At 45.2% G+C, this 26,734-nt stretch overlaps 1 protein-coding gene across 1 annotated transcript in view; it reads left to right on the top strand.

The window, feature by feature from the left end:
* The window catches only part of DPY19L1 (dpy-19 like C-mannosyltransferase 1), a 63,413-nt gene extending 48,770 nt beyond the window's left edge, over positions 1-14,643 (top strand). The window contains exons 16-22 of the mRNA XM_087821256.1: positions 1,129-1,178; positions 2,974-2,998; positions 3,931-4,050; positions 5,357-5,531; positions 6,235-6,334; positions 7,423-7,548; positions 11,996-14,643. Of these exons, the coding sequence (XP_087677382.1) occupies positions 1,129-1,178; positions 2,974-2,998; positions 3,931-4,050; positions 5,357-5,531; positions 6,235-6,334; positions 7,423-7,548; positions 11,996-12,152 (753 nt within the window). The 3' untranslated portion in view covers positions 12,153-14,643. The remainder of the gene's footprint in view (positions 1-1,128; positions 1,179-2,973; positions 2,999-3,930; positions 4,051-5,356; positions 5,532-6,234; positions 6,335-7,422; positions 7,549-11,995) is intronic.
* Positions 14,644-26,734: the final 12,091 nt, after the last annotated feature.

Here is a 26,734-nt window from a genome sequence, read left to right as displayed (position 1 = left end):
TTTTAACACAGTGTGGCATGCTTGTACAATATTCTGTACCATAATCATCATTCACGTTATGTATTTGTACTTTCCCTGAAACATTTCACTTGCATTATTTCAGTTGGTGGTTCCACAGCCCTGTGAGGTAGGCAGATGTTATTGTCCCCATTTGGACAGATGCAGAATTGGAAGATCAGAGAGGTTGTACCAGCCTCACATCTCGAGACATCCACTGAAAAGCTAGGGAGGAGCGAGAATCAGACTGTGCCCCTTCCCTGCTCCCCGGGCGCTGCGCCGTAGTCAGCTCTCCAGCCTCGCAGCCCTTTTCACGTCTAATCAGTTTGCAGTTAGTCACTTTCTGCTGAACACCGGGCTCTGCTCCCTTTGCACTGCGCATACTTTATGTGGGTCTGCACCCAGAGGAAATAGGCAATACTAGATGTTGGCAATCCAGAGTGCATTAGAAAGACAGCCAGCTGGGCGGCAGCAGACGACAAAAACAATGAGATCGGGTTAAGGAAGCAGGGATGTTTGATTCAAGAAGAAAAATTCGAGTGGAAAGAGGATCATTATTTTCACATATTTAAAAGCCTGCGACTCAGAAAGAAGGTTACATTCATTTCAGCTCCTTAGAATTGTGGCCAATTCCAGGAGGTAGGATCAGCCCCAGTCAGCAGTGTCATAGCAGACGTGGTCCCAGGGGTAGCATTTCAGATCGGATGGCCTCCCAGTGACTGCTGAATGTGAAAACACAGTTCTCAGCCACGTGTGTCTGTAATTAAGGGGGGACCTTGCCAGCAGCCTTGGAGGGCGGAAGTGCCTGAGTGAATTGGGAGCCAGAGGTCTGGTTTGAAGACCCAGTGAGGCTTTGCCACCTTCTGGGAGGTTATTTCATCCATCCGAGGCTATTGCTCGTTTACAAAATGAGGACAGTGACATCTGCCTGCATGGGGTTATTGGGTGTTAGTTACGCTCAAGAACTGTGCAAATGTAAAATCATGTTGTTGGAATTATTACTTTAATAATAATAAGTTATCTCTTATCTTCATGCTTATATTTAAGTAAAAGTTTGAAAGTTTAGAAGACACTTTAGTTAAAATTTTGCTTTTCCCAAATCAGCTAAAGCGTTTAAAAATCTATTTGCAGATTATTAGTGACATGTGGGGCGTCTTAACTAAACAGCAGACACATGTAAGGTAAGTATGTTGTTAATAATTTTCTTACTTCCTCCATTTATTATGAAGTAGATACTTCTAGTGTGTTAATTGTATAGTTCTGTGTTGCATACTTGACATTTGCTAATTGATGTTTTCGATGGTTACCTTCCCTTCTCTGCTTTTCTCTTTCATTTCTCACCTGTGCAGAGCTCAGCACATCACTTATTCACCCCAGGTCCTGTCCAGTCCAGCCCGACAGTAGCCATGCCCATGATCTATGCCAAAGGGACATAGCGTTGTGCTTCAGTTTAGCAGGGAAAATAGGATTCTGTTGATGGTTTTAGGACCAGTGGGCTGCCTTTTACGGGAAGAGCAGGGAAATCGAAAACTGGATCCATACCTCACATTTTGTGCAAAATAAATTTCAGGTGGAACAAAGATTCAGATACAGAAAAAGAAAAAAAAAATGAAACCTCAAAATTAACCAAGAGATTATTTGTATAATTTTAGGATTAGAGAGGCCTTGTTAAGTCTGACATAAAAACCTATAAGCTAGAAGAAAAGATGACAAGGTTGACCAGGTACATAGTATGGTTTGGTAAGATACTATAAGCATTGCTCAAAGAAAACAAATTGGGGGAAATATTTGTAACATATGACAAAGGACTAATCACTATCATATATAAAGAATTTTGATACATTAGTAAGAAAAACGTTAAAAACGCATTAGGAAGATGAGTGAATACAAACAGGCCACTGGAAGACAGATAAATTACCCTTTCCCTTCCCCACTACACTCCTGTCCCGTGGGCCTCCTTTCTGCTCTTGGAACTGTGGCAAGTAGTTCAGCCGTGGTTGTGCCCAAGCCCATACCTGCCCCCCTCCCACTCCCTCCACTCGTCTCACAGCCTGGCTCTTTGCATGGCCAGCTCCTTTAATCCTTACCTGAATGTCACCTCCTTCAGGAAGCCCTCCCTGACCATCATTCCTGAGTAGGTTCCTTGTCTCCTAGCTTGTTACCCTTCACCATCATACCCTTTATGTTTCTCTCGGCATTTATCACCATTTATGCTTACACACTGTGTCTCCTGGAGTTGGCGGTGCTCAGCAGAACACAGAGGGCCTGTGCTTTAACCAGCACTTCTCCCCGTACCCCTGCATCCCCTAAATATGCTCACAGGAACGCAATGCAGACACAGTGGCACAGAGATGCCCACGGTGGTGGTGTGCACAGTGTGGGCAATGGAAACAGCCATAGTGGCCACTAGTAAGGGGTTGGTTTAATTATGACCCAGCCATAGATGGGATGCTGGCCATCCTCATGGAAGTATTCCCACCACACATCATTGAATGCAGAAGTTACAGACAGTATATAGGATGACCCCTTTTGTTTAAATAGGAAGATTGGGCATGTTTACTTGTATGTAGGAAGGGTCAGGAAGGGTTAGACCTGTAGCGGTTGAGAACATGGGATTGGAGGGTGGAGAAAAGGAAGTTTCAGTTCTACTTCCTTTCAGTGCCTCTCAGTCCTGCTCTGCAGGGATGTCACCAGGGAGGTGTCCCACTCACCTGGGTGCCTTTCCTTAGCCTAATTAAGGTCCATATCGTCAAAGCTACAGCATGTGCAGCGTTGCCACTTCTTTCCTATAAACTGTCTTAAAAGATCATAGCACCGGTTTTGGTTTATAACTTTTAGTTATTTTGATTTACATATATGTGTCCTGAGGGAATATTACAGAAGCTGTAAAACTCGTATTTGTAAGATAAAAATGCAAGTAATTTAAGTTAGTGCTTCCACAGCGATTTAATAGAAGTATTTCTTTTTCCATTTCAGAAAACACCAGTTTGATCATGGAGAGGTAAAAACTTAATGTTACTGAAGTGTACCTTATTTTAATGTTGGCATATGTTTGGACTTTACTTGCTAGTTCCAGCTTCTAAGCTTATTAGTAAAGTCACTAATCATCTTCAGAACAGGCCTGCGTGTGTTTTTAGGAGAGGACTACAAACGTGACTGTTCATTTGTTAGGTAGGAAACTCGCTTGGTCCCCTCCGATCATCCTCACAGCAATAGCAGTTTATTTCTGGAGCCCGCTCGGAGGCGTAGGGAATGTCCTCTGCAAGATTGGAGGTTACTTTCCTCTCTGCTCGCCTCGCCTGGGGCTCTGGAGATGCGACTGGTTGTTACTCCCAGCTCCTGGTGATTCTGCCTGGTGTTTTTTTTCTTTCTTTCTCTTCCTTTTAAATTGATGTATAATTGACATGTAACATTATATTATAGTTTCAGGTACAACACATAATGATCAAATGTGTATACATTGGGAAACGATCACCACAATGAGTCTAGTTAACATCTGTCGCCATTCTTAGTTATAAAAATTACTGTTTTTTCCTTCTGTTGAGGATTTTTAGGATCTACTCTCTTAGCACAAGCGTGGTGACTGTAGTTAATAATGCTGTGTTGCATATTTCAACCTGGTTCTGGGGTCTTGAACAGCAGCTGTTTCTGGTCACCACCCTCCGCCTGGCCCGGGTGCATGAGGCAGATTCAGAAACTCAGACTTTATTCACTGCAGGCGCGACCCTGAGCACAGTTCTAGAACATTGGCCTAGTGATTTAGGTTTAGCCCTCTAATAAAGCGGAGAAGGTGGAAAGTGAATTTCAAGACTTGTTTATTTTGGAAATTAAAGTCTTGTTCCTGAGAAACAGTGCCCTTTCCTATGTATTGGCCATTGTAACGATGTGCCCTTAAACTGCATGGACAGTGGGAGTGGAAACTCTTTCTTGCAGCTGGTTTACCACGCCCTGCAGCTGGTAGCGTATACAGCCCTCGGCGTCCTCATCATGCGACTGAAGCTCTTTTTGACACCACACATGTGCGTTATGGCTTCTTTAATCTGCTCGAGGCAGGTAAGGTGGTGGCATGTGGGCGTTAGCACTGCCTTTGTTACTGGGGGACCCTAAAGTAATATTGAATTACCCAGAGTTCAAATGATTATCATTGAAGTTCTTCATGGCTTTGTACTAATTATTCCTAAAAAGTCAGCTGATCATTTTCTATCTTCTAACTTCTAGAATAGTCCTTGATAAACAACAGTCAGTGCAGAGAATTCGTGGTTACTACAGATGTTGATAGAAAGCAGAGCTTAATTGTAGAAATAATATTTTTGTTTTGACATTCATATCACAAAGAGTTCTAACAATTGATTTCAAGTGATAAGTACTTTCAGATTATATGTTCTTTCAGTATTGAGATTTAAATTTGTTTTCGTTGACTCTACTCGTGCATAGAGATGTATACTCGATTTTAGTACTGTACTTTTTAAAACTGAGCTGAAGCCCTGTTGGGTCTTGGCTGCTTGCTTTCCTGGATACCTGCCTCTGTGCTCGGAATTCATAGATTTATGTTTCCACATTGTCACCTTTTCATCAATCAAGTAGCCCAGGTGCAACAGCAGTACCTCTCCTAAACTTTTCGGTATTTACTGAGCATCTGAACCACGCTCTAGGGTTGAGGGTAGAGTGGTGTATGTGTCCTCATGGATTAGCCTTTAGGAGAAAACGGTAGAGATAGCATGTCACTATGGAGAGGGGACTGTCTGCGTATGGAAAGGACCAGCCAGCCTCAAGGTTCCCAGGCAGAACATTGTTAAGTTAGGGAGGCACTGCCTTCTGGAGGCTGATCGCGGAGGAGGCTACTGTTTCTGGTCCCTCCAGCCCTGACAGGAAAGGAGGCTGGTTGGAAGCTTGTCCCTTCAGTCCCACCCGCAGTGTGACTGGCGACCATAGATGCTCCAGGCTGACCTCACAGGGTGGGAGCTCCACGTGCACGGCCCACACTGATAAGGACCCTACCGATAGCTCCATGCTCTGCAGTGGCTTTTTAATCTTTATAATCTTCAAATAAGAGCCCCCTATTTTCATTTTGCCATGGACCTGGCAAATTCTGTAGTGGGGGGGCCTAGCCTGGCCTGACCCTGGGAGTAGAGAGAGCAAGTTGAGAGAAGAGCTGCTTAAATCACGGCCCGCCTGTGTGAGGGCTGGTGGTAGAAGCCTTCTGGTTCCTGGGGTCTTTGTCTCGGGAACTTTTCCGTGGGGTAATTAATGCTTTAGCTGGTACTCTGGGGGAGGTGGTGGTTCTCTGGAAAGAACTTTTGCTCCCTGGATACATGCTGCTTTCTAACAGTGAACTCCAATGTGTCTGACTTGGTTTCAGCTCTTCGGATGGCTCCTTTGCAAAGTGCATCCTGGTGCTGTTTTCTTTGCTCTGTTAGCAGCAATGTCAATACAAGGTTCAGCCAATCTACAAGCCCAGTGGAATATTGTGGGTGAATTCAGCAACTTGCCACAAGAAGAACTTATAGAGTGGATCAAATACAGCACCAAACCAGGTAAAAAAGTATTTTAGGTGGTGTTTTTCTCAAATTTGCATGCCACTGCAAAGTCCTAAACCCGAGTAACTAACTGCCAGTAAATAGTCTCACTGTTTCTAATCCATCAGTGCTGCTTCCAGATTATCCAGAAGGAGAGAGATGTCTGTCTTTCTTAAGTGGTTTGCAAAGGAAATGCTGTGCATATTTTCTTAGTAATTAAATTTTGCCAATTTCCATAATTCTAATTTTTTCAGTTTTACATGCTACAATTTAAAATAATTTTTAATGATTATTTTCTTAATGAATTTTTAATCTCAGTCCTTCAAATTCCTTTTTGAAATGAACTGATGGAATCTTCATGTTTAAAGAGAGGGTTTTTTTTGTTATTTCAGTATCAAATGACTGAATATTAAATCATCTTCAGGATTTTTTGGTGCTATAAAAATTTCTTAGTCAGTTTGGTACTACTTTCCTAGAATCAGGAAAGACAGCCAAGATGTTTAAAATAAGTGAAACACAAAAATTCTCAGTAGTGAGATGATGAGGCTGGGTCTTCCAAGGAGAGTAGTTTACTGAGCTTGGTTGCTGCTTTATGAGCCATTGGACTTTATTTGGGTTCTGCTGCAGAGCCTTTAAATCCCACCCCTCTGGGTGCAGCCTGATCAGCTGGGCCCAGCTTCTTGGAGTCGAGTGTCATCCTAAGACGTTGTCCTGCTTGCAGACGCGGTGTTTGCGGGTGCCATGCCCACGATGGCGAGTGTGAAACTCTCCGCACTCCGGCCCGTGGTGAACCATCCGCACTATGAAGATGCAGGCTTGAGGTGAGTACACGATTCTCACGTCGAAAACACATTTCTCATACAAATAGTGCAGGAACCGGCCAAATAACAAGGAGGGTTTCAAAAAGGGTGTGGTGAGCTGGGACTGACAGAGCTGGGGAGCAGTGCTGAACAAGGTGCTGAGTTAGATAAAAGTGTAAGGACCCGTGGGGTGGCACACCACCAGCCTCTGGGGTTATCTTCTCCACTAGGCACCCCAAGAATTCACGGCGAGTCACTTCCCAGTAGGGTGTCGGCTCCCAAATATGCTGGTTATTAGTCATCCTTGGCCTCAGGTTCCCCAGAGAATCAGTAGCCTGTAGTTTCTAGGAAGGTTTTCTTATGGGCTGTTTTCCTTGAATTCTCAGGAGTCAGTTGAAATTCAATCCCATGCAAAGGGTTTTATTCTGGTTTTCACCAGTATAACCTATAAGAATGATTTTGTTTGCTGTTTCTTACTATTTTTTTTCTTAAACACATAGAGTATGTTCTCTTTGAAAAGGAAATAGATTTCATTTTCGTGCAATTTCTACAGGAGGTCAAGTGATTAATTTCCTAAGGGACTGGGTGAATCCTAGTAATACATTCTTTTGTCTAACAGTGGGACATATATTTTATAAATAAAAAGCTTTTTCGTTTAAAAAAATTCAGTTCCCACAAGCTAATTTCCAGAGCAGTTATGTTGAATAAATTTAGCTTTTAAAAAACCTGGGAATAAAGTGGAGAGCCATTGAAGGCTAACTTGATGGTATCAAAGCTGGGGCAATGCAGCTTTGAAGAAGCCTCCTGATAGTGTTTGTGTAGCTCATCCTGTCCACACACACGTCTCTTTACTCTTCCTTGTGAGGAGTGATGAAGAATTTAAAACAAAAACAAGCAAACAGACAAAAAGCATAAGCATGGGGGCCCCTGCTCCCAGGACGCCCGCGCCGCCACTCCACCCTCTCCTCCGGCCCCCGCCCGGCGTGGCTCCTGTGAGCCCTGACCGATCTTCTGTGCTGTCTTCTATTCCCATTCATGCCGTCTTCCAGACAGATTGACTGCATCCTTTTAATCTTGACAACCTTCTGCCTAATTATTTTTCTTTAAAGGGCCAGAACAAAAATAGTATACTCAATGTACAGTCGAAAAGCAGCTGAGGAAGTGAAGCGAGAACTGATCAAGTTACAAGTGAATTATTACATCCTGGAAGAGTCGTGGTGTGTCAGAAGGTCCAAGTGAGTATTTGGCACGGGTAACGCTTCCTAGTCATAAGACATGAAAAGTTAATTCAGTCTCGTGGACAAGCACTTTGTTAAGTCGCTTTATTTGACTTGAAGTTGTTTTCTTTCCTAGTCATTACAAATACCTGTTTCTTTTATAATGGTTTGCTTATGTTCACTTCCTTAAAGGTTTTTTTATAGGCATTTACTGATAATTTCCCAAATGATTCATATTTGCCTGTGATGGTTTTTCAATCTTTTATTTCAAGTTGGATTTGTTTTCTTTAAAAGACTTGCAGAGTCTGAGACCAGATAGTGGAGAGTGTCATTGTAATGAGAGCATATGGGTGGTGCAGGGATGGGGTGGGGAGAGCCTTTTTTTGTTCCTGCGCCACCCCACATACTGTGATGAACGGGAGCCTCCCAATGTCAGCTTAGACTGAAACTTCTCTCTTGTTTCACATCTTATTTGAGTGGGAAAATAACTAACTTTACTCTGACCCCTATGCTCTTGGGTTTATAGATTTAAAAAAATATCTACTTTCACAGAGGTGTTCATGAAGCAGAGTATAGTAGCAGGAGTTAGTAAGACCTTCAGAGCTAAAGTGAGCTCCCAGTGGGCGGTTGAGTTGCACCTGGGTGCGAGGCAGCAGGTGACGGCAGCTTGCTGTTGAAGTACCAAAGCTTTGGCTCCGGGAGGATCACGGACCTGAACAATTTCATCAGAAATCAAGGATATTTTATGTGATCTACTGTTTTATTCTCATTGCTCTTCAACTAAACAGAAGCCTTCAGGAGATGGCTGTGTCTACGGCTTAATCATACCTACTCACCGTGCATTTCAGTGATGCACGAGGGTGTTAAGACAAACTAATTAGGTGTTGACTCAGGAGTAAAAACAGCTCTGGGACAGTTTGTCAACATTGCCCACCAGGAAACTTGAACAGTTGTTGATGGTTGAACGGTTTTTCTCTCAATATGTCACAAGTGACTTGAATTGAATCAGGATCTATAAGGTTATTGTTTTTAGAGTTAAAAATGCTTTGAGTCCTTTCGAACATAAGAATGTATATGAAATTCATATGTTCACCTTTAATTAACTTTGTCGAGTAAATTTAGGACAGAAAGTCATAGCTTCTGCCATAATTTATGAGGACATTGTAATAACCGGGTGGGATGTGACCCCTGCATTCAGGAGCACTTGGTTTCTTGGTGGGGATTTCCACCCGCCCTGGGGTCTACTTTGTCATGTTGGCCCTCACTCGCCCTTGTCATGTTTGTTCCAACAGAAAAGGAGGGAGGCAGTGAAGGAAGTGACTTTCTCTAATCTGTTACCCCACTCAGTTACCAAAACAACACTCTCCATCTACTGCCAGATTTCAGCCAGACTGATGATCAGTCTCAGGGAACCTTAGGCAGGTGGACTCTGCTTAGTCCTTGAAACACACGTCGTGCTTTCCGTTCTCATAGGGAAGCAGACGGGACGTTCAGAGGGGGGGGGAAAGAGGGACTGATACCTGGCGCCTGCCCTTGTAGTGGGAAGGACTGAGTTTCTTGGCAGGCTTTCCACCGGCACTGGGATCTTTCTTCTCTGTGCCCTCCCTCGCAGCTCAGCCGTGCCAGCCCGAGACCCCCCTGTGTCCCTGGAATGGAAACTAAAACAGGGAACCAGTGGGGAACGCACATAGGAGAGAGGGCAGAGGGACGAATATATGTCTAGTGTTTGGACCGTGCCCCACAGCACTTTGGTGAGCCTTAGATTATGTTATCCCATTTATAAGTGGCTTAATTGCATGGCTTGATGATTCCTTAATTATTCGACACCCTGTGTTCAAATACACGTCTGAAAATACAGTCCATGGAGAGTTATAGGTGAGCTTTTCATTAACTACTTTTATTCTCAGCGCTCTGCTTTCTTTCTCATTAATCCCAATAATACAGTCGACTGGAAATTAAAATACATGAATTCAGAAGAAAATTATTCAGGTTTTCACTAATGCTGTTTGAAGATGTAGCTGGCTGGCCTGGGGAAACTTCGGGAACTCTGATTAGGGAATAAAGGGTGTTTCACTTGCGCAGACAGGGCTCACACAGGCGGCTCTGCCCTCTCTCTCTTCCTGAAAGCAGTTGAACTTGGGCGCTGGGCAGTGTTCTGCTTCCTGAGCGTTCGCTCCCCGCTGCCATCGCCGGCAGTGTGCAACGGTTTGGCCTCGGCACGTGGGAGGAAATGAGAAGGTAGAAACCCCAAGCCCAGTCATGTCTTGTGTTCAGTGTTGGTAGAATCTGGTGTGAGCAGGGTGTGCCAGACTGGGCACCAAACACGCTTCACGGGACACTCTCTGGGAAAACCTCCTGTGGAGACAATTCGATGGAGGCGGCGTGAAAACCATGTAGCCCTTTGTCCCATTCAGAGTGCTGCTTCCAGACTTTTAGCTGGCGGAAAGAGAGATGCAGGAGTGCTGATGAAAAGGGAAACAATTAACATATCTATCCATGAGAGTGGTTACATGATGCACAGGAGTACTGGTGACAATGAAAAAGCATAAAGCAGGCCTATATGTAAGGAGATGGAAAATGGCCACGTTTTCTTGGCCCGGGAAGAGTCCCGCATCTCGCTTCTGTAAGCAGCCTGGAGCATGTGTGTGTGTAAGTGCGTCCGTGCCTGTATTTGTGTGCGTGTGTCTGAACGGAGATGAAAACGTTCTAGCAGAGGGGGTACTGGGCTGTTTACAGAAGTCACCTCTGAGGATGGCGCTGGAGGTGACAGTGACGTCCGTGTTTTTATTTTGATGGGTCTGTTTGACACTCTCTGGATGATTACTCACCTTTAAATAAAGATGCCACTGAAAGGAGGAAGGACTGCGTTCCTGTCCTGGCACTGGCCCCTGGGAGGGGGCAGGGGAGGGGCTGCCACTGGGAATAAAGGGACTTGCTGGGAATGGTTTCTCTCTCTTAAGAGCGTGAAGCAACTGTGACAAAACATAAGTTGTCAGTGCTCTATAATTTCCCCTTGTATTTTTCTGGTGCAATTTTAAACTTCTCAGCACAAATAGGGAGTTGTGAACTTGTATTCACCTTTTCTGTTTTATTGATGCTCTGGGAGAGCCCAGGCCGCTTGTCCTCATGCCTGGATTCAGTGGCAGATCTGGCAAGAACCCTACAGGGAGGGTGGCGTGTACTTTCCAGTGCGTCGCTGCGGGATGTGTGCGCCCCTTTGCTCTGCCATTGGTGAGGCTCAGCTCGATCACTGAAGTGCACCGCCACTCCCTGCAGCTTCACTCTTTTCCTCTCTCCTGCCTGCACGTGAGGCATTTCCTTAGCCACTTCATTCTGGCCTGAATCAGTCATTACCTTAGTGATTACAAATAACGAGGCTAATGGATTTGCCAGTAGTGTGTCGCTTATTGATTAGTGGGTGTAAGCATGGATTTGATAGTAATTGGGCCAAGAGCTACTAGGCTATCTATATGGAAAAATTCAAGTTAAATCTCTACCTCACACCATACAGAAAAGTTAATTCCAGATGAGTCACTGGTCTGAATGTGCGACGCAAACCCTAAAACTTCCCTAGGAGAAGACATGGCACACATGTTCACAGTAGTGCGGTGAGAAAGAACTCTTTAAACAAGACGTTAAATCAGCCCTAAAGAAAGGACCGGCACCTGGGAGTATAATCACATAAAAATCTTCAGTATATAAAAGCCAAAGAAAGAAAGAGGGCGGTGGGGAGGGGGAGAGAGAGAGAAATTGGAATTGGGAACCCTAGCAAAAGCCAACAATTCTAGATTTAAAATAAATGCTAGCGTTATCTCGAAGAACTTATTTGGTCAAATGTCACATAATATCAATTTTATTTCTACTATTCTTTAAAAAATATATTGCTTTCAAGATTTAATTATGTGTTCAGTTAAGATATGAGCTTAACACAACTTGATTTCCCTGAAGTTGGCTCATTCTGGAAGCTGCATAAATATGAACTAAATATATTTCCCAATTATAATCTTTAAAATTAATGTAATATACTACCTCTTACTATGTGCTGGGCACTATGCTAACTGCAGTCTCTCTTAATCCTTTTATACTCAGCAGGGTTAGGGGTTTTTCCCGTTTTACAGATGTGGGGGTGAGGCCGAGTGAACTAGACAAATCCACATTTTGGTAATTGGCTGAGGCAGAGTTTAACCAAGATCTCAGCCCATCTTCTGCAGTCCTGGAGTTTGTAGGTCTGTTTCTCTCTTTAGAATCACCTTTGCTGTGTTTACCTTGTTCTAAGGAGGACTTCAGGCTGATTACACGAGTATAACTGTGATGGGAGTTTTCACAAACTAAGTTAAGTGGAGCAGGTGAAAGGAGGGCAGGTTATAAAGTGTGGGCTGGAGGGCAGGCTGTGAGGCGTGCGCCCTGCTTCGTGCGCCTTTACGCAATGTGCCTCGGTGTCTCACCTGCTCGTGCATCCTTCCAGGCCCGGCTGCAGCATGCCTGAGATCTGGGACGTGGAAGACCCTGCTAACGCTGGGAAGCCGCCCTTGTGTAACCTCCTGGGGAAGGACTCGGAGCCCCACTTCACCACCGTGTTCCAGAACAGTGTTTACAAGGTCTTAGAAGTGATAGAGGAGTGACCGCCGCCTGCAGACAAGTGCAGCAGCAATGGTTTTAGTGTTTCCTAGTAACTCATGCCTTGTTTCTAACCAAATCCCAAAAACTTTTATGGGGAACTGTTTTCCAATAGGAAATGTTTTATTTGGTCAATTTGAATGTCATTCTGGTTGTAAAAATATGTATACCACTATCAATTGGTACTGTTTCAACGCACCCCTGAAAATTTGCTATGCAAATAAGTATGTGCTTATGTTTGACTTAAACGTTTGTGCTAAAATGAGCAAAGCTGCTTGTATACAAAATACAAAGGAGATATGAAAATACAGTCACAACTGAGCTACGTTTTATAGGGGCTGGTTTTACAGTTTATGGACTATCAATGCCCCTTGCCTTTGTTTCTGCCCCTTACTCTTGTCTTTGGGACATTCCAGTAGCGTGAGCTCCTCAGTCCTGTTGGTCCCTGTCACCAAGAGTAGTGGGGCTGACAGGGAATTTGCTGTGTGGAATTGTCAGTTCAGTTCTCCTCTTCGTGCTCTTTCGTTCTGTGCTGCTCTTGTTAATGAAGCATTTTCTGCCCATTGTTACTCCAGACCCTTAGACCCAGTGGTCAGGTCCAAATTCTGCACCAGCCCACAGCGTGGTGTTAGCGTGTCTCCTTCCACCCCCTGCCCCCTCCCCCCAGCATTCTCTGTCAAATAGTGGTATTTACTCATTTAGTTTCTTATCAGGTACTTATTCTTGGTTAAAAAAATTTAATGGCAAGTGGGTATTTTCTCATTTTTAGTATTATTCAAATGTGTATATTTTAATACCTTTAAACCACTTTTAAAATTTTTCATGTTTAATTGTAGTTTTAAGGAAAACTATTTTGAACAACCTCAGATGTAATGCATCCAGAAGCTAATGTATATTTCTGTAAACAGAATTCACAGTGCACAGCAGACCGTAGTGTGTGGTAGTTTTTCTGTTACTGTTAAGATATACTAAAACATGACTAATTTTTCTGTCAAAAAGTAAATGAATAGTGATACATGAATGGAGTTTTTATATTTTACTTTGAAAATTGCCTGTCTTTAATAAGACAAAAAGCCTTAAGCCTTATAATTTTGGTTCTAAAAACCGTTTCAGTATGAGGAATGAATATACTCAGCCTTCCTATTTATTTTAATTTTGAAATTTTCCAAACCTGCTCTGAATTCCTAGTATGAATTTTTGTTCTCTAGAAGTTAAGTTGTGTAAAATGAGATTTTTCAAAACGGTGAATCCCTTATAGATCTGAGAAATGGTTTCAGGATTTTAAATTCTAAGCAAACAGGCCTCTGGTGGACTACACATTTAATTACAGCGCTCTCTCTATTAACCGCAGGCCTGGTAACCTCACTGTGGGTCGCCCCGAGTCCCCAGAGATGGCTTCGGTCCCACTCCCGGGAGCCCTGAGTCGCTCTGGTCCTTCTGCCTCCGCACCGGAGCCCACGGCCAGCCTGGCCTGGGGAAGCTCTAGCTCAGAGCAGAGCGCGGAGTGCGCAGCCCCCGCGCGCCCCCGGCCCACCTGTCCAGCCCCCAAATTCTGTCAGTGTCTTTAGGTGCCTGCCCCCTCTTTGCCACTTGTTGGGTGACTTTTATTTCTTGGGGTTTTGCCAGTTTCAGGAAACGGGAACGTCCCAGGAGCTGCGGGTCCGGAGTGGAATTTGGGCAATGCGGCAACCATCCAGAAAAGGGGAAAGGGGGCGCCCGGGGTGGGAGGAGGGGAAGCGCACCCCACTCTGTCTGCAGCTGCTTCCACCCAAATGTGGCAGTTTTTACATTCAGCGGTTCCAATTGTTTTTTTAAAATGGCACTTTTAAAGCTATTGTTTGTTCTTCCCACCCTCCAGTAACTTCCTTTCTAATAAGTTCATGTGTAATGGTTGGACATTAAAATACTGTGATAACTGTTTCTGTGCTGGGAAAGGGTAAAAGTAGTCCAACTTGTTTTATTTCAGAAGGTCACTGGTACCGGGACTTGTTCATGTGGCTCCCAGCAAGCTCTGATCCTGCTGGGGCCGGGTGGTGTAGACAGGCCTCGGGCTGCGCTTGCTGCACTCGGTCTCGGTCACGCCCGGCAGCAGCCAGTGCTGCAGATTATAAATCTCTTTTATGTAACATGGCCACCATAGTAGGTTTGATAAATGTGACAACACAGTATTAAAGCTCAGTATTTTATGCATTTTTTGGCATTTAAAAATGTTTTTCCTTTAGTGTGAGGAAGGTAAGGATGGGCAAGGAGGCAATAAGACAGCTGTTGCTATGACGTGAAAAAACAAAGTTGGGGCAGTATTTCTATAAAAAGACAAGCCTCTAACCAAGCTTAGCAGAGAAAGTGAGGTGTTAGAGAAAGGCAGTGATACTAAGACAATGAGAGGATGCGCCAGGAATAAAGTGACATTACCTAGGAGTATTGTATTTTTATGAATTTTATGCCGGGTGTTTACATGTGCTATGTATGTTCAATAAAAAAGATCGTGAAAATATGGAGAGTGGTTTTTAATTGTTATTTTCACTTCCACCTTGACTGTGACCGTGTTGTGTAGTCAGAGGACCGCGGGCTGGTCTGTGGCCGAGCGCAGTCCCGAGCGGTCCTGGCCATGGGGCTTGGGCGCTGCTTCATTGTCTTGGTCGCTGGTGGGTGGGTGCTGGGGCTCCCCACACCTTTCCCACATCTGTGGCATTACACACTTACATCACTTTATCACTTACATCAAGGGGCACAATCACTCTTTAAAGCCATATTTTGGGGATAACCCCAGAGTTGCTGAAAACTTTTTCTCACACATTAACTCATGATTTGGTCTCATGATGTTTCCTAAGTCAAACCTCCATAGTTTTGCTTGTTACAAGCATCGGCTTTATGTTTTTTCTGTCTGGAGGAAAGATGGGTTAGGTTAGTTCACGCCTGCACAATTAATTTCTATGCATAGTGACACCTTCATTCTCTAATGTCTCTGGGGAATGACATGTTGTAACAGTGACTCAAATTTAGCGCATGTCAGAATCCCCCGAGGGCTCACTGAACCCAGGCTGCTGCCCCACTGCAGAGGTTCTGATTCCCTGGGCCCAGGATGCTGCTGAGGCCTGAATGTGTTTCCCCCAATTCACAGGTTGAAATCCTAACCCCTAATGAGATTGTATTAGGAGGTGGGGGTCTTTGGGTGTTGATTAGGTTCTGGGGTGGAGCCCACATGAAAGGGATTAGTGCTCTTCTGAAAAAGGAGGTGCGAGAAAGCTCCTGGCCCCTTCTGCTGTGTGGTCACAGCTACATAAAGCGCTGGGAAACAGGCTCTCACCAGACACTGTATCAGCTGGATCTTGGATTCCCAGCCTCCAGAACTGTAAGAATGGATTTCTTTTGTTTATAAGATATCCAGTCTAGCATTTTGTTATAGTAGCTCCAACGGGCTAAGACAGGTGTGGCCCCAGAGTTTGCATTTCTAACCCTGTCCAGGTAATGCTGATGCTGTTAATCCACGGGCCGTATTTGAGAACCACACTCTAATGAATGGGAAGAGTCGCTGGAAGAATGGCCCCTAGGGCGAACCCCATTCGTGGCAGCACTTATCCCACCCACCGGGACAGGCTGGAGGGTCCCTATCTATAGTGGGAACAGTCTTGCAGAGTCCCTCTGGCCTCTTAGGGGACGTTCCTCCAATGGAACTTGCAAGGAGCGGAGAATGGATACGGTCATTTTTAACCAGAGCCTCAGTTCAGCTTACTTGAGACTGGGCTTGGACCCGTTTCTTTCAGTTTAAAGATGGAAAAAGAGTGAAATCCTTTGAAATCGCGCGTGCTTTTTAAACTTACTTTGCCTGGAAGAAAGTAGGTAATTTAGTGATGTGTGTGGGTTTTAAAACTTCACTTTCCACTTTACTGCTTCTGTTTGATCCCAGAAACGCTCCATCTTATTTCTCCCTCTGTTAGAGCGCAGGTGAGGGTCGGCTCTGGGCCTGGGATCCCCAGCTTCTCTTCTGCTGTCCCCTTTCCCCAACTGGAAGTTTCTAATTGAAATCAGTGAAATTGTTCCTTATGCAAGAACAGGGGAGCTGCTTTTAAACTTCATTACATCCTTAAATTGGTCTTTATATCCTAGTGCCGTGTCAGTGCAAGTACGTGTTTACATTTGAAGTCAAAAAGGTCATTGGGGTATAGAAAGGTCTTGAAAACGCTTTCCTCTTACCCTTCCTCCGTGAGACAGGTCTTATAATTCTGAATGAGTAGGAGGGTCGAAGGCTTTCTTTAAGGTTTTGAGTCACTGTGCTATAATTTAACAGATTTCTTCACTTTTTTATAAAGAGGTTAGGATAGTATTGATATTGGCTCTGTTTTCAAAGTGATGTTTTCTGTACTCGATGGTCTGTGGCCTGAAATTCTAATTAAATAAGCAACGTGTTGTCAGAGTGACTTTCACACAGATGGTAGTGCCACTGAGGATCCTGTGAAGCAGCACATTCCTTTCAGTTCAGCACGAAACAGCTTCACTGGTGTTTAAGGACCTGAGGTTTTTCCGGGATGCAAATGTAATAGCTTGAAAGAGGGTTGAATGTAGCAAAATTAAGCTCATTGAGTTGTTACACTGATTGCCCTTAAAGCTTTTAGTCCTTACCTGTTTCTACAAAAATAGAAATGAAAATAAGAAATGACCGATTCTAAGAAGATTTGGCATTGGGCCATCAAAACTGATTTAAAACAACAACAAAGGTGGCTGAAGGCCAGACCCTGAGCTCAGCTCCGACCAGCCCAGGCTGGCTCTGCCCTCTGGGTGGTGGGGCCTGCTCAGGTCTGCACTCCTGGTGTCTGCTTATTGAGCAGACTCTGGACGCAGAGGCTGGCCTCTTGCCCTAGAGCATCCTCCTCCTAGCAAGAGCAATTCAGCAACCCCTGCGGCCCTTTAAATCTGTGATGAATTTGGCTTTTTCTAACCAAGCCCCCTTACAGCAGTCACTCTCAGTCTTGTCTGCACATTGGAAATTACTTGGGGGGGTTGGAAAATACTGAAGCCTTTTCCCCATCCCCAGGGTTTGGGATTTAATTGGCCTGGGCTGTGGCTTAAGGTTTGGAACTTTTTTTAAAATTGCCCAGGTGACATTTGAGGACCTGGCCTCCCTGCCTCACTTCTGGGTAGCCACCCTTCACATCTCCACCCAAATGACAAATGTAAGCTAGTCTCTCTCCAGTACACACTCTTTTTTTAATAATGATTGTGTCCACTTTATTTCTGTTAATCATGGGACCTAGTGTTGAGTAGACTCTAAGGAGAGAGGTCTGTGTTCGGTTGGAGATATTTGCCATGTGGGGTGGGGGTGGGGGAGTGGCAGGATGGGTCCCATATATTTGCAAACCCTGATTAGAGTGTCAAGAAATGGGAATGTAGCAGTGACAATAAAGAATAAAAATAAATTACTTTAACAGGCACTTTGTCAGTTGAACATTGGTACGGAGAATCATGTTTCTCCTCTTTTCATTTGCTTTTTTATTTTCCTGGAATATGCTTTCTTGGTCAGTATTCAAGATACAATTCCAGCATCATCTCCTCTGTGAAGCCTTCCCTGACTTCCTACCCCTACTGAGCGAACGGCCCCCACTGCCCATGTTCCTATAATCCCTACGTTCCATACATTTCACAGGACTTTCTGCTGCGTTGCGTCCTCACAGACTGGACCTGTGTCTATTCCAGTCCGAACCCACAATGCCACCCAGCACAGTTCCCAGCAAGTAGTGATGCTGAATGATTTTAGAAATAAGTCAATCTTTCTGCAACAATGCAGTAAGTTTCAGATAGCACTCAGTATTTTTTACACAAAAAGCAATGGAAGATTATGTGTTCCAGATATGGTGGTGAAATAATTAGGAAATGCAGGACATCTTCTGTTCAGGTGAATAGATACAGGAGAAAAAAATGTCCTTGGTAAACAGCTAAACAAAAATAAGCTCCTATCCTGATTAGGCACCTTGGTACATTCAGACATGGCTAGTAACCAACGAACCACCGGAAAGCAGCGTGGCAAAGACAGGTGTCTGTCTCTAGAGGAAGGAAAGACAGGTGTCTGTCTCACTGGCCGGGTTTGGGTTGTGTGGCCCAGGATGCTGTGATGGCCAGTCCTGGTCCCATTCCCCAAGGATGGGGAGAGACTGGCATATTGTTGCTAGATGAAGATGTTAGACACAACAGAGGACGGCAGCCACGCAATTAATATTGTCAACATTGGGACAACTAAATTGGAATCCGGGATCCATCCTTTACAAACGTTGTGAGATAAGACATGTTTCTTAATTTGAGAATCAGTGGTCTCATCTTTCAAAAGGATATGCCTCCTAGGGCGGTAATTAAAACCAAGAAAAAAAACACCTGCACCGACAGCACATTTTAGCATACCTCCCTTAGAAACTGATATAATTAGCAGGCAGAAGATCAGTGAGGATATATGTGATTGGAGTAATAAAATAAGCAATCCTGAATTAATGGTCATATGTAGAAAATCTGCACCAAAAGAATGAAGAATACACCTTCTACCCCAGCATGGAGGACATTCCCAGGGACTGACAATAGGGCACGAACTTCAGGAGGCATGGCTTTTGGGTCTATTTTATTCACGGATGTAACCTAAGTACGCAGAACAGTACCTGCCATGTCTGCATGCATATATCACATTAAAACTCCAGTCATTTGCTGGTAGACACCGGGCTGGTTCTCACCGTAGCTATTGTAAATGCAGCGAACACGGGAGCGCTAAAGCTGAGACCCCAATTTCATTCTTTGTCTGACCTGCTTATCTAGGCCATCTATCCCTAGGGGCTCACATTCATAATCAAACGTGTCTGTTAGCTCATTTCCCAACCAGGGGATCAGGACTCTCCCTGAAATGAATTCTCTATCAAGCTTATATAGCAAATAGCTTTACAAAAATAACATCTCCCTCCCCGTCCCCACCCTCAATCATGGTGCCCAGCACAGATGAGCAAATCGGGGGGGATCTGATCACTAACCATTTTTAATGCTGACAACCTCTGAGGGCTTTTTTGTGGGTGTGTGTTTCTCTCCAGGTGTCTCCCCATCCCCTCCGGAATAATTTCTTGCTGTTCCTCTTTGTTTCTCATTGAGACTAGGAATAATTCATCCGAACATAAGGAGAGAAAAAAAAGCTTTTGGGGGGAGGGAGGAGAGAATCAGTCCCCTGTCAAAATAGTCTGTCTCTACATCTGTCCCTTTCGCTCAGCCTTTGCTTAAAGTGGGCTCGGCTGGGCGGGCTGGGCGGGGGCCTCTGCTTAGCAGAGTCTGGCACTCCCGGCAGAGCCAGGGCTGCCTTCGCTGCTGAACAGGAAAATGACTGTGATGACAGAGAAATGGCTGCCAATTCCAAGGAGAATCGCCACATCTATGCGCAGTGTTGTCCTTCCCGATGGCATTTTCACAGTGAGCTTTCTCTCTCCACACAGGCTTATGTGTGATCTGGAGATTTGGTGCCTGTCCAAATGCCCAGGCGTCTACTGGTTCTGAGAGTTTTATACTGGAAAAAACCTTGTGAGTGAAAGACAAAGCTGTAGGCTGTGAGATGGGTTTGGAAAGGATAGGAAATTCCTAAGGAAGTGTCAGGAACCCCAAGGTTTCTGGGCGAAAGCTCAGGGAAGAATGCTGGACTTGTTCCCCAAGACGTAAGTCTTTGCTCTGACACACATGCTGTGTGATCTTGGGCAAATGACTTTACTTCTCTGGACTTTAGTTATCTCATCTATAAAATGAGGACATTGAATGGGACCAATAATTTTCAAATTGTGTTTCAAGGATCCTGTAGTCAGTAAGTTGAGGAAATACAGGGATAAATGACTTAAGACAGAATACTTCAGCAGTGACCTCCTGCGAAGCTTTAAAATGCTGATATGCACCATGACCTCCCAGGACAGAAATAATGTACAAGTTTTCATATGTATCAAGAGCCTTTTAGTGGAGCAGGTGGCACTCAAGCCATTTACAGCTTTATTGGTCCTAATGACGCTTGTTCTGGACATTTAGTGATACAGTTCAAGAAGGCGGTAAAAAGAAGAGCAGCACAAATCCTGAAGGTACAGAGAGTGAGTCCCATGAGAATGAAAATCAATAGAAATAAGGACGTTCCGTTAGAAGGAGAGCTGGGTAAAGGCACTTTAATGGATCTGCACTTCTATTAAGGGCTTCAGTGAAGAGCGAAAGGTCATGGAGGACTAAGTGAATGAAGAGTGACTTAAAATTTAAAAAAAAAGAAAAAAACTCACATTTTTGCACATGTCCTTACTAGTTCCAGTGCCCTCTGTGTGGCTCCATATTTCCATTGGGTATCATCGATTAGTTTCCTTCTACCTTAAGGACTTCCTTTTACATTTCTTATAGTACAAGTCTGCTGGTGATGAATCCTTCCAGCTTCTGTATGACTGAAAATGTCTCTATTTTTCCCTTGTTTTGGAATATGGTTTTACTGTGTAAAGAATTCTAGGTTGACAGTTTCTTTCAGCACTTTAAAGCTCCATTGTCTTTCTGCTTTCACCATTTCCAAGAAGAAATCTGCTGTAATTCCTATCTCTGCTCCCCTGTATATAATACGTTCGCATTCTCTGGATGCTTTTAAGATTTGCCCTTTGTTACCGCTTTTAAACAATGAGATTATGATGTGTCTAATCTTCTTCATCTTCCTTGTGCTTGGGTTTCATTAAGATTTTTAAAAATTTTATCCACAAGCTTATCGTTTCCATCAAATTTAGAAAATCTTCAGCCATTATTTCTTCACTTACAGTATATTTTCTGTCCACATCTCTCTCTCTCTGTTGTCTCTTTTGGAGCCTCCAGCTATGTAAATATTAGGTTGCCTATAGTTGTCCTGTGGCTCACTGATGCTCTGTTCATTTGGGGGTCAGGAGAGAGGGTTTCTTTAGATTCTTTCATTTTGGGTAGTTTCTATTGCTTTGCCTTCAGATTCACTAATCTTTTCCTCTGAAATGTCTCATCATCTGTGGATGCCATCTAGTGTATTACATTTTCCATGTCTCTATATAACTTCTGAGCATATTGGAATCAGTTATAATAAATGTTTTAATGTCTTTCTCTGCTTGGTCTCCCATCTGTGTCAGTTCTCGGTCAGTTTCTACTGATTTCTTATGCTGCACAAAATAGGATAAAATTCATAATGTTTAGCATCTAACCAAAGATTATCAGATGCCAGAAAAAAAAACACAACAAAACAAGACAACATGACCCATAATGAGAAGAATAATGGGCAATGAAAACTGGGGGTAGGAAGGGGCTTGTGGAGCTTAGAGAGAAGGGGGTTGTGGGTCGAGCGGATGGGGAAGCAGAGGCTGTGGGCAGCCATGAGGGGGGCAGGGAAGCAGCAATCACCTGAGTGAGTAAGGCAGAGAAAAAGCCAGGGACGCCTAAGTCCTCAGACCGCCCCCCCCAGTTCCTCAGGTGGTGTCGAGTCGGAGCCTATTCTTCCCACCAGGATGGAATCAGGCCTCAAAACCTCTCAGCCAGCAGACCCCGCATTACCACAGATGCCTGTCCTCCACCCTGGACTGGCCCCGAGCCCCCCGGGTTTAAGGTAAGGGATCAAGCTGTCCTCTAGGAGGGTGTCATGTCCCAGCGCTTCCTGGGGCCTCCAGCTGCTCCGACTCATGCTCTTGGTGGGACCTGGCTGCTATTGTCAGGGAAGAATAGGACCATGGGGACAATGGCACTGCAAACGCTGACTAAAAGGACCGGGCCCTATCTGCATTTGGAATGATGGGGAAAAGCACAATGGCTCTTTATTCTGCGGGTGATACAGGATTTCAATGGCAGGAAGCAGCCGGATGGGCCAGGGGCTGATGAAGAGACAAAATGTGAGGCATTGTGTGCACAGACCTTCTCTGACCCCAAAAGCCCTATTGTAACCACCACTGTCCTCACGGCCCTGCCTGGGCCTGCTCCTTGCTCAGAAATACTGTGGGCCTCAGACATACCCTGGATTCATCATCGCTTCTTAGCAGACTCTGGGAGGGCCAGTGGGGACAGGGAGATGAAGGGGCAAAGGACAGGTAGGACAGAAGGTGACAGTGAGGGTTGGTTAGGGCAGAGACCATAGAGGATGAGGGGAGAGATGATGTACTAGAGCTTTGAGGAAAGGAGGGCAGGTGAGGGCAGGAAAATGTCACCACTGCCACCCCCATCCCCCCGCCATGAGTCAGGATGTCAGGAAGCCAAGTTCAAACTCCTCACCCCACTTATGACGTGGCTCAGACATCCTGTGTAGCTTTTCTGAGTTCATCTTCCTTGACTGCGAAATGCAGATGCTGACATTTGCCTCATGGAGGGATGTGACAATGACATAAATGAAACACAGCATAAGGAAGGACCTAGCACAGCACACGGCACAAAACACACGAATTCTAGTTCAGAAAGACGTCGCTGCTTGTTACTTGTGACTAATACGCCCCCTCCCAGCCCTGACGGGTTCAAGATGTGACTCCCGAGAGCAGCAGGGGGGATGAGGAAGGGCTGGAGCAGTTAGAGGGTCACTGCAATTATCCCAGCAGCACCTAGTTATGGCCTGAGCCACGGCCGGGGGGGGGGGGGGGGGGGGACGGGATGGAGAGAAGCAGCGATGTTAAACAGGATCTGATGTCACCAAATCTGCGTTTCAGGATAATCGCTGTGAATGAATGAATGAATGGGCCTGTGCTTTCTCCCCTTGAGTTATTTTATTGTTTCACTTGAATTGCTTTATTGTCCAGTCTCTGTGTCACTGATTTTTGCCCTCACTTGGTAATGAAGGCCACTTTCTCCCTGAGGTTCCAGAGGGTGTCACTCAGGAGCAGTTCTGCCTGCTACCTTACTGTCAGGCCTGTCTCAGAGGGAGGCAGGATGGGTCATCTTCCTCCCATGGTCATGAAGGGACTCATTTCCTTGGAACCCTGACCTTAAATGCTAAGCAGAGTGAGCTGTTCGTGTGACACTTTTCCAGTTCCTCAGGAGATGCTGGTCTCAACCCCACGTCGAGCCCCAGCTTCCTACCAGCAGCTTGATGTATTGATAACACAGTGTGGAAATGAAGTGTTCTGTCAGACGGAGCGCAGTGATGCCCGCGGTCAGGGAGCGGGGAAGGGAGTGATTATAAGGCAGACATGGAAAGACCTGAACAACTGCACGGATCCAAGATACGCCTATGGATGGTCCTCCAAACTGTGTTCTCTCTTTCTTGTCTCTCCCTCTTCCCATTTGTATCTCTCTGCACAGCTGCACCATGTCAGCCAACTCTGCTTATGGAGTTGGGGGTCCATGGGACCTCTCCTGTTGGGATTCTGTACCATGGACTTTGGGTTTCAGTTCCCACTAACCGGCTCAGTCTCTTGGCTGTAGTTCGCTGACCAGGGTGCAGGTGAGCCCCATGGATTGGGGGTCTACCTTGGTCTTCTCATCTGCTTTGGCCAGGAGGTGCTGGACCACATGGAACCCAACCTTGGCTGAAGTATTAAGAGTCGTGCAGGGCAGTGTCCCTCAGAAGGGACTGTGGGCGTGGCAGGCACACTAATGCGGGCCCACCCCAACTTTGTTCTTGCTATGCTGAGGGTCTCAGCTTTTGTCTGTCCACTTTAAGTAAAGGTAGGAAAAGGAAGGCACTCCCCATGGCAGGTGGACTCTGCGAGTGGCCTGGGGCACAAACGTCCCTCAGAAACAGCCTAGGGATCCATAAGCAAAAGCCTTATTCTTTAACTACAACAAAACAGAACTTGCCAAGAATCTCCTGAGAACAACTCTCTGTGGACTCTGGAATCTAGAGCAGGTGGGGAGGGACGTCAAGAAGAGTTGCTGCTCCTTTAACTTCTGCCCACTTTTGCCCAAAGAGGACTATTTGGCTGGGACCCACAGGCTACTCACAAGAGAGAAGCAGGGCTGCTCCCTCTGTCTGACACCTGTTGAGGAAGCTAGGAGGGGCGTGTCTTGGGAAAGCCAATAAATCTGGATAGGGAACAAAGGAAAGATTATTAGAGAGCAAATAAGGGGTGCACAAGAAGAAAAAACATTTTTGGTGGTGAGCTATTTCCTTCCAGGAGGAGGTGTGATCACCTAGTCTCTGGGAAGAGGCTCCCTCACTCCTACGGGGTGGGGCTTGATCTGGTTGGTTTGAAGGTGGGAAGACTGTTAGGTGCATGTTCAACTAGCCTCCCCCTCTTTCTCTTGGGCCTGGGCTGTCTATAGGGGGAAGAGCTTTTCTGCTTTTCATTGTCTCACCAGAGAAGCTAACTGCCTGCCACAGGAACTCCTGTCCTGGGAAGGTGCTTCCAAGAACTCGGTGGGTATATCACACAAGGTAGGCTACTCGATGCAAGAAGCAATACCTGAAATTTAGTAGCCTCATCTCTTTCTAAACCATTAGAGTCCTCCCCATTCAGCTTGCAGATGGGCTGGGGAGGGTGGGGGACGGAGTCATGAGAAGCACCCATGGGAAGTTTTTACGGATCATGCTAGAAGAGTGGGAAGAGTTTTCTCACAATCCATTGGCCAAAAGTCATATGACCAGAGTTAACTGTAAGAGAGGCTGAGTACATAGAGCAGCTATGCTCAGGGGAGGGGTGAATTCAGATACTGGTGAGTAGTAGAGGAGCCTACTCTAGAGCTCATTATTGGTAGGCTCTCTTGTCCAGTAGGTACCAGCCACATTTATTAATAATAAGGTTCTTATTTCTCTCTTTCCTGTCATCCTTTGTTCTATTTTATAATCTGTTCAAAGCTCTCATGGGAAAGAGAGAGGCTATTTTGGGGCCCCTCAACTCCAACAATTGATGCATGGCCTTGGAGCACTGAGAAATAAAACACAGGAGCTGAATAACAAATTGGGAGGAAGCTTGGGCTCTAATTTTCCTTGAACCCTAAATCACAAGGGAAAGAGAATATAATTTTGGACTTTACAGCCTTTGGACTTAAATAGTCTTTGGACTTTAACTTACTCGTTGACTTTAATCACCGAACTTTAATTTCTTCCCAGAAAATTCATGATGAGAAGGGGTTGATATTCAAATTTGGAACATTTTGTAATTGGTATTTTATTGCTGGAGTATCTTAACATCATTTAATTTCATTGTAGAACGTATAATGGTCTATATTTAGAGTGGCCATATAATTCATCATCCAAACTAGGCTAGTTTGAGAGAGAAAGGAGGCCCTATTAATAATTACACTGGGACAACTGGCATAAACCTGGTCTGTTTTGAGTGCATTGGGATGTATGGTCATCTAGCTTTGTTGGACAATGTGGAAGGACATAATTAGAAATGGAATAGGGAATGAATTTCCAGCAACGAATGTAGTAGATTTAATTAATGAAAAATTTCTGACCCATATAAGAGCCCTTTGGGGATCAATTCTAACTTGTCTACCAGTGGTCCTAGGAGGACCCACAGAGGGGCCATCCAGCTGGGGCCATCCAGCTGGGGAAAGAGAAACCATAGTAGGTATTTCAGACAGAGGGGACTCAATGCAGGGAATTGAGTACAATTCAGTGTAGGTATTGGAGGGCTGAGAGAGCAAAAATGAAGAGTAGCGTACAGATTAATAACTACAGGAAGCTCTTAGCATTGCTAAGACACGGGGAACTAAAGGAAAGAGGTGGAGTTATCCCACAAGCTCAGAGGAAAGCCCTCAGGGTGGATGCTAGGATCCCTGGGGGCAAGCTCCATGCAACTGAGGCAAGGGGAGGCCTGGCTGCTGCTTGTAACGCTGAGTAGATGGCAAGGCTGGTGCTTGGAGAGCAGGAAGGAAGCCCCCCATACTCCTCAAGTTGTTTGTCCATCCTTCCAATCTCCTGCCTGTCTCCCTTTGGCAGACCCTACCCAGCAGGAACCTACTGTCAAGGGAGTCTGGGAAATGTGGTTGGCAGAGTTCCTAGCCCCAGTGTCAAGAGTAGAACCTAAGGGTGGGCTCCAAGCTGAGAAATAGTAGGGATATAAAGGACCTAGATGCATGCCCTGGCCAGTGTGGCTCACTTGGTTGGGTGTCATCCTGTGTACCGAAATATTGCCAGTTTGATTCCCAGTTGGGGTACATGCCCAGGTTGTGGGCTTGATCCCCAGTATGGGGCATGTAGGGGGCAGCTCATCAATGTTGTGCTCTCACATCAATGTTTCTCTCTCCCCCGCTTCCTTCCTCTTTCTCTGAAATTCTAAAATTCAATAAAAATATTTAAAATAAAGGATAGATGCAGTGGATGCCATGGGGAGGAGCAGAGATCTTGGTAGAGCTGCTCCCCTCCTCTGAGGACCGCCACAGCTGGTTGATCACAGGCTCACTGGTCAAGCACAGGTGGGCTGAGAACAAACAACGGGGAAGTCATGGTGGATGGCTCTTCTCCATTCCTGATGTTTCCTTCTGTGTGGAGGTGCCACATTTCCAACTTCTATCTGTGTCATGAATTTGGGAGCATAAACTGGGCATGCTCAGCTCAAGGCCTTTCCCTTGCCGGGGCGGGGGGGGGGGAGCAGGTGACAGGCTGCCTGCAGGAAGCTGATGTTCTCCCCCACCCCTCATGCGTCAGTCTTACCAGTTCATTCAGAAAACTAACACTTATTGG

The sequence above is a fragment of the Miniopterus natalensis genome, chromosome 10 (assembly GCF_054644295.1).
Source record: "Miniopterus natalensis isolate mMinNat1 chromosome 10, mMinNat1.hap1, whole genome shotgun sequence".
NCBI classification, from domain to species: domain Eukaryota; kingdom Metazoa; phylum Chordata; class Mammalia; order Chiroptera; family Miniopteridae; genus Miniopterus; species Miniopterus natalensis.
Note: the sequence above shows the minus strand (reverse complement) of the source record. Positions and strands in the feature narration are given on the sequence as shown.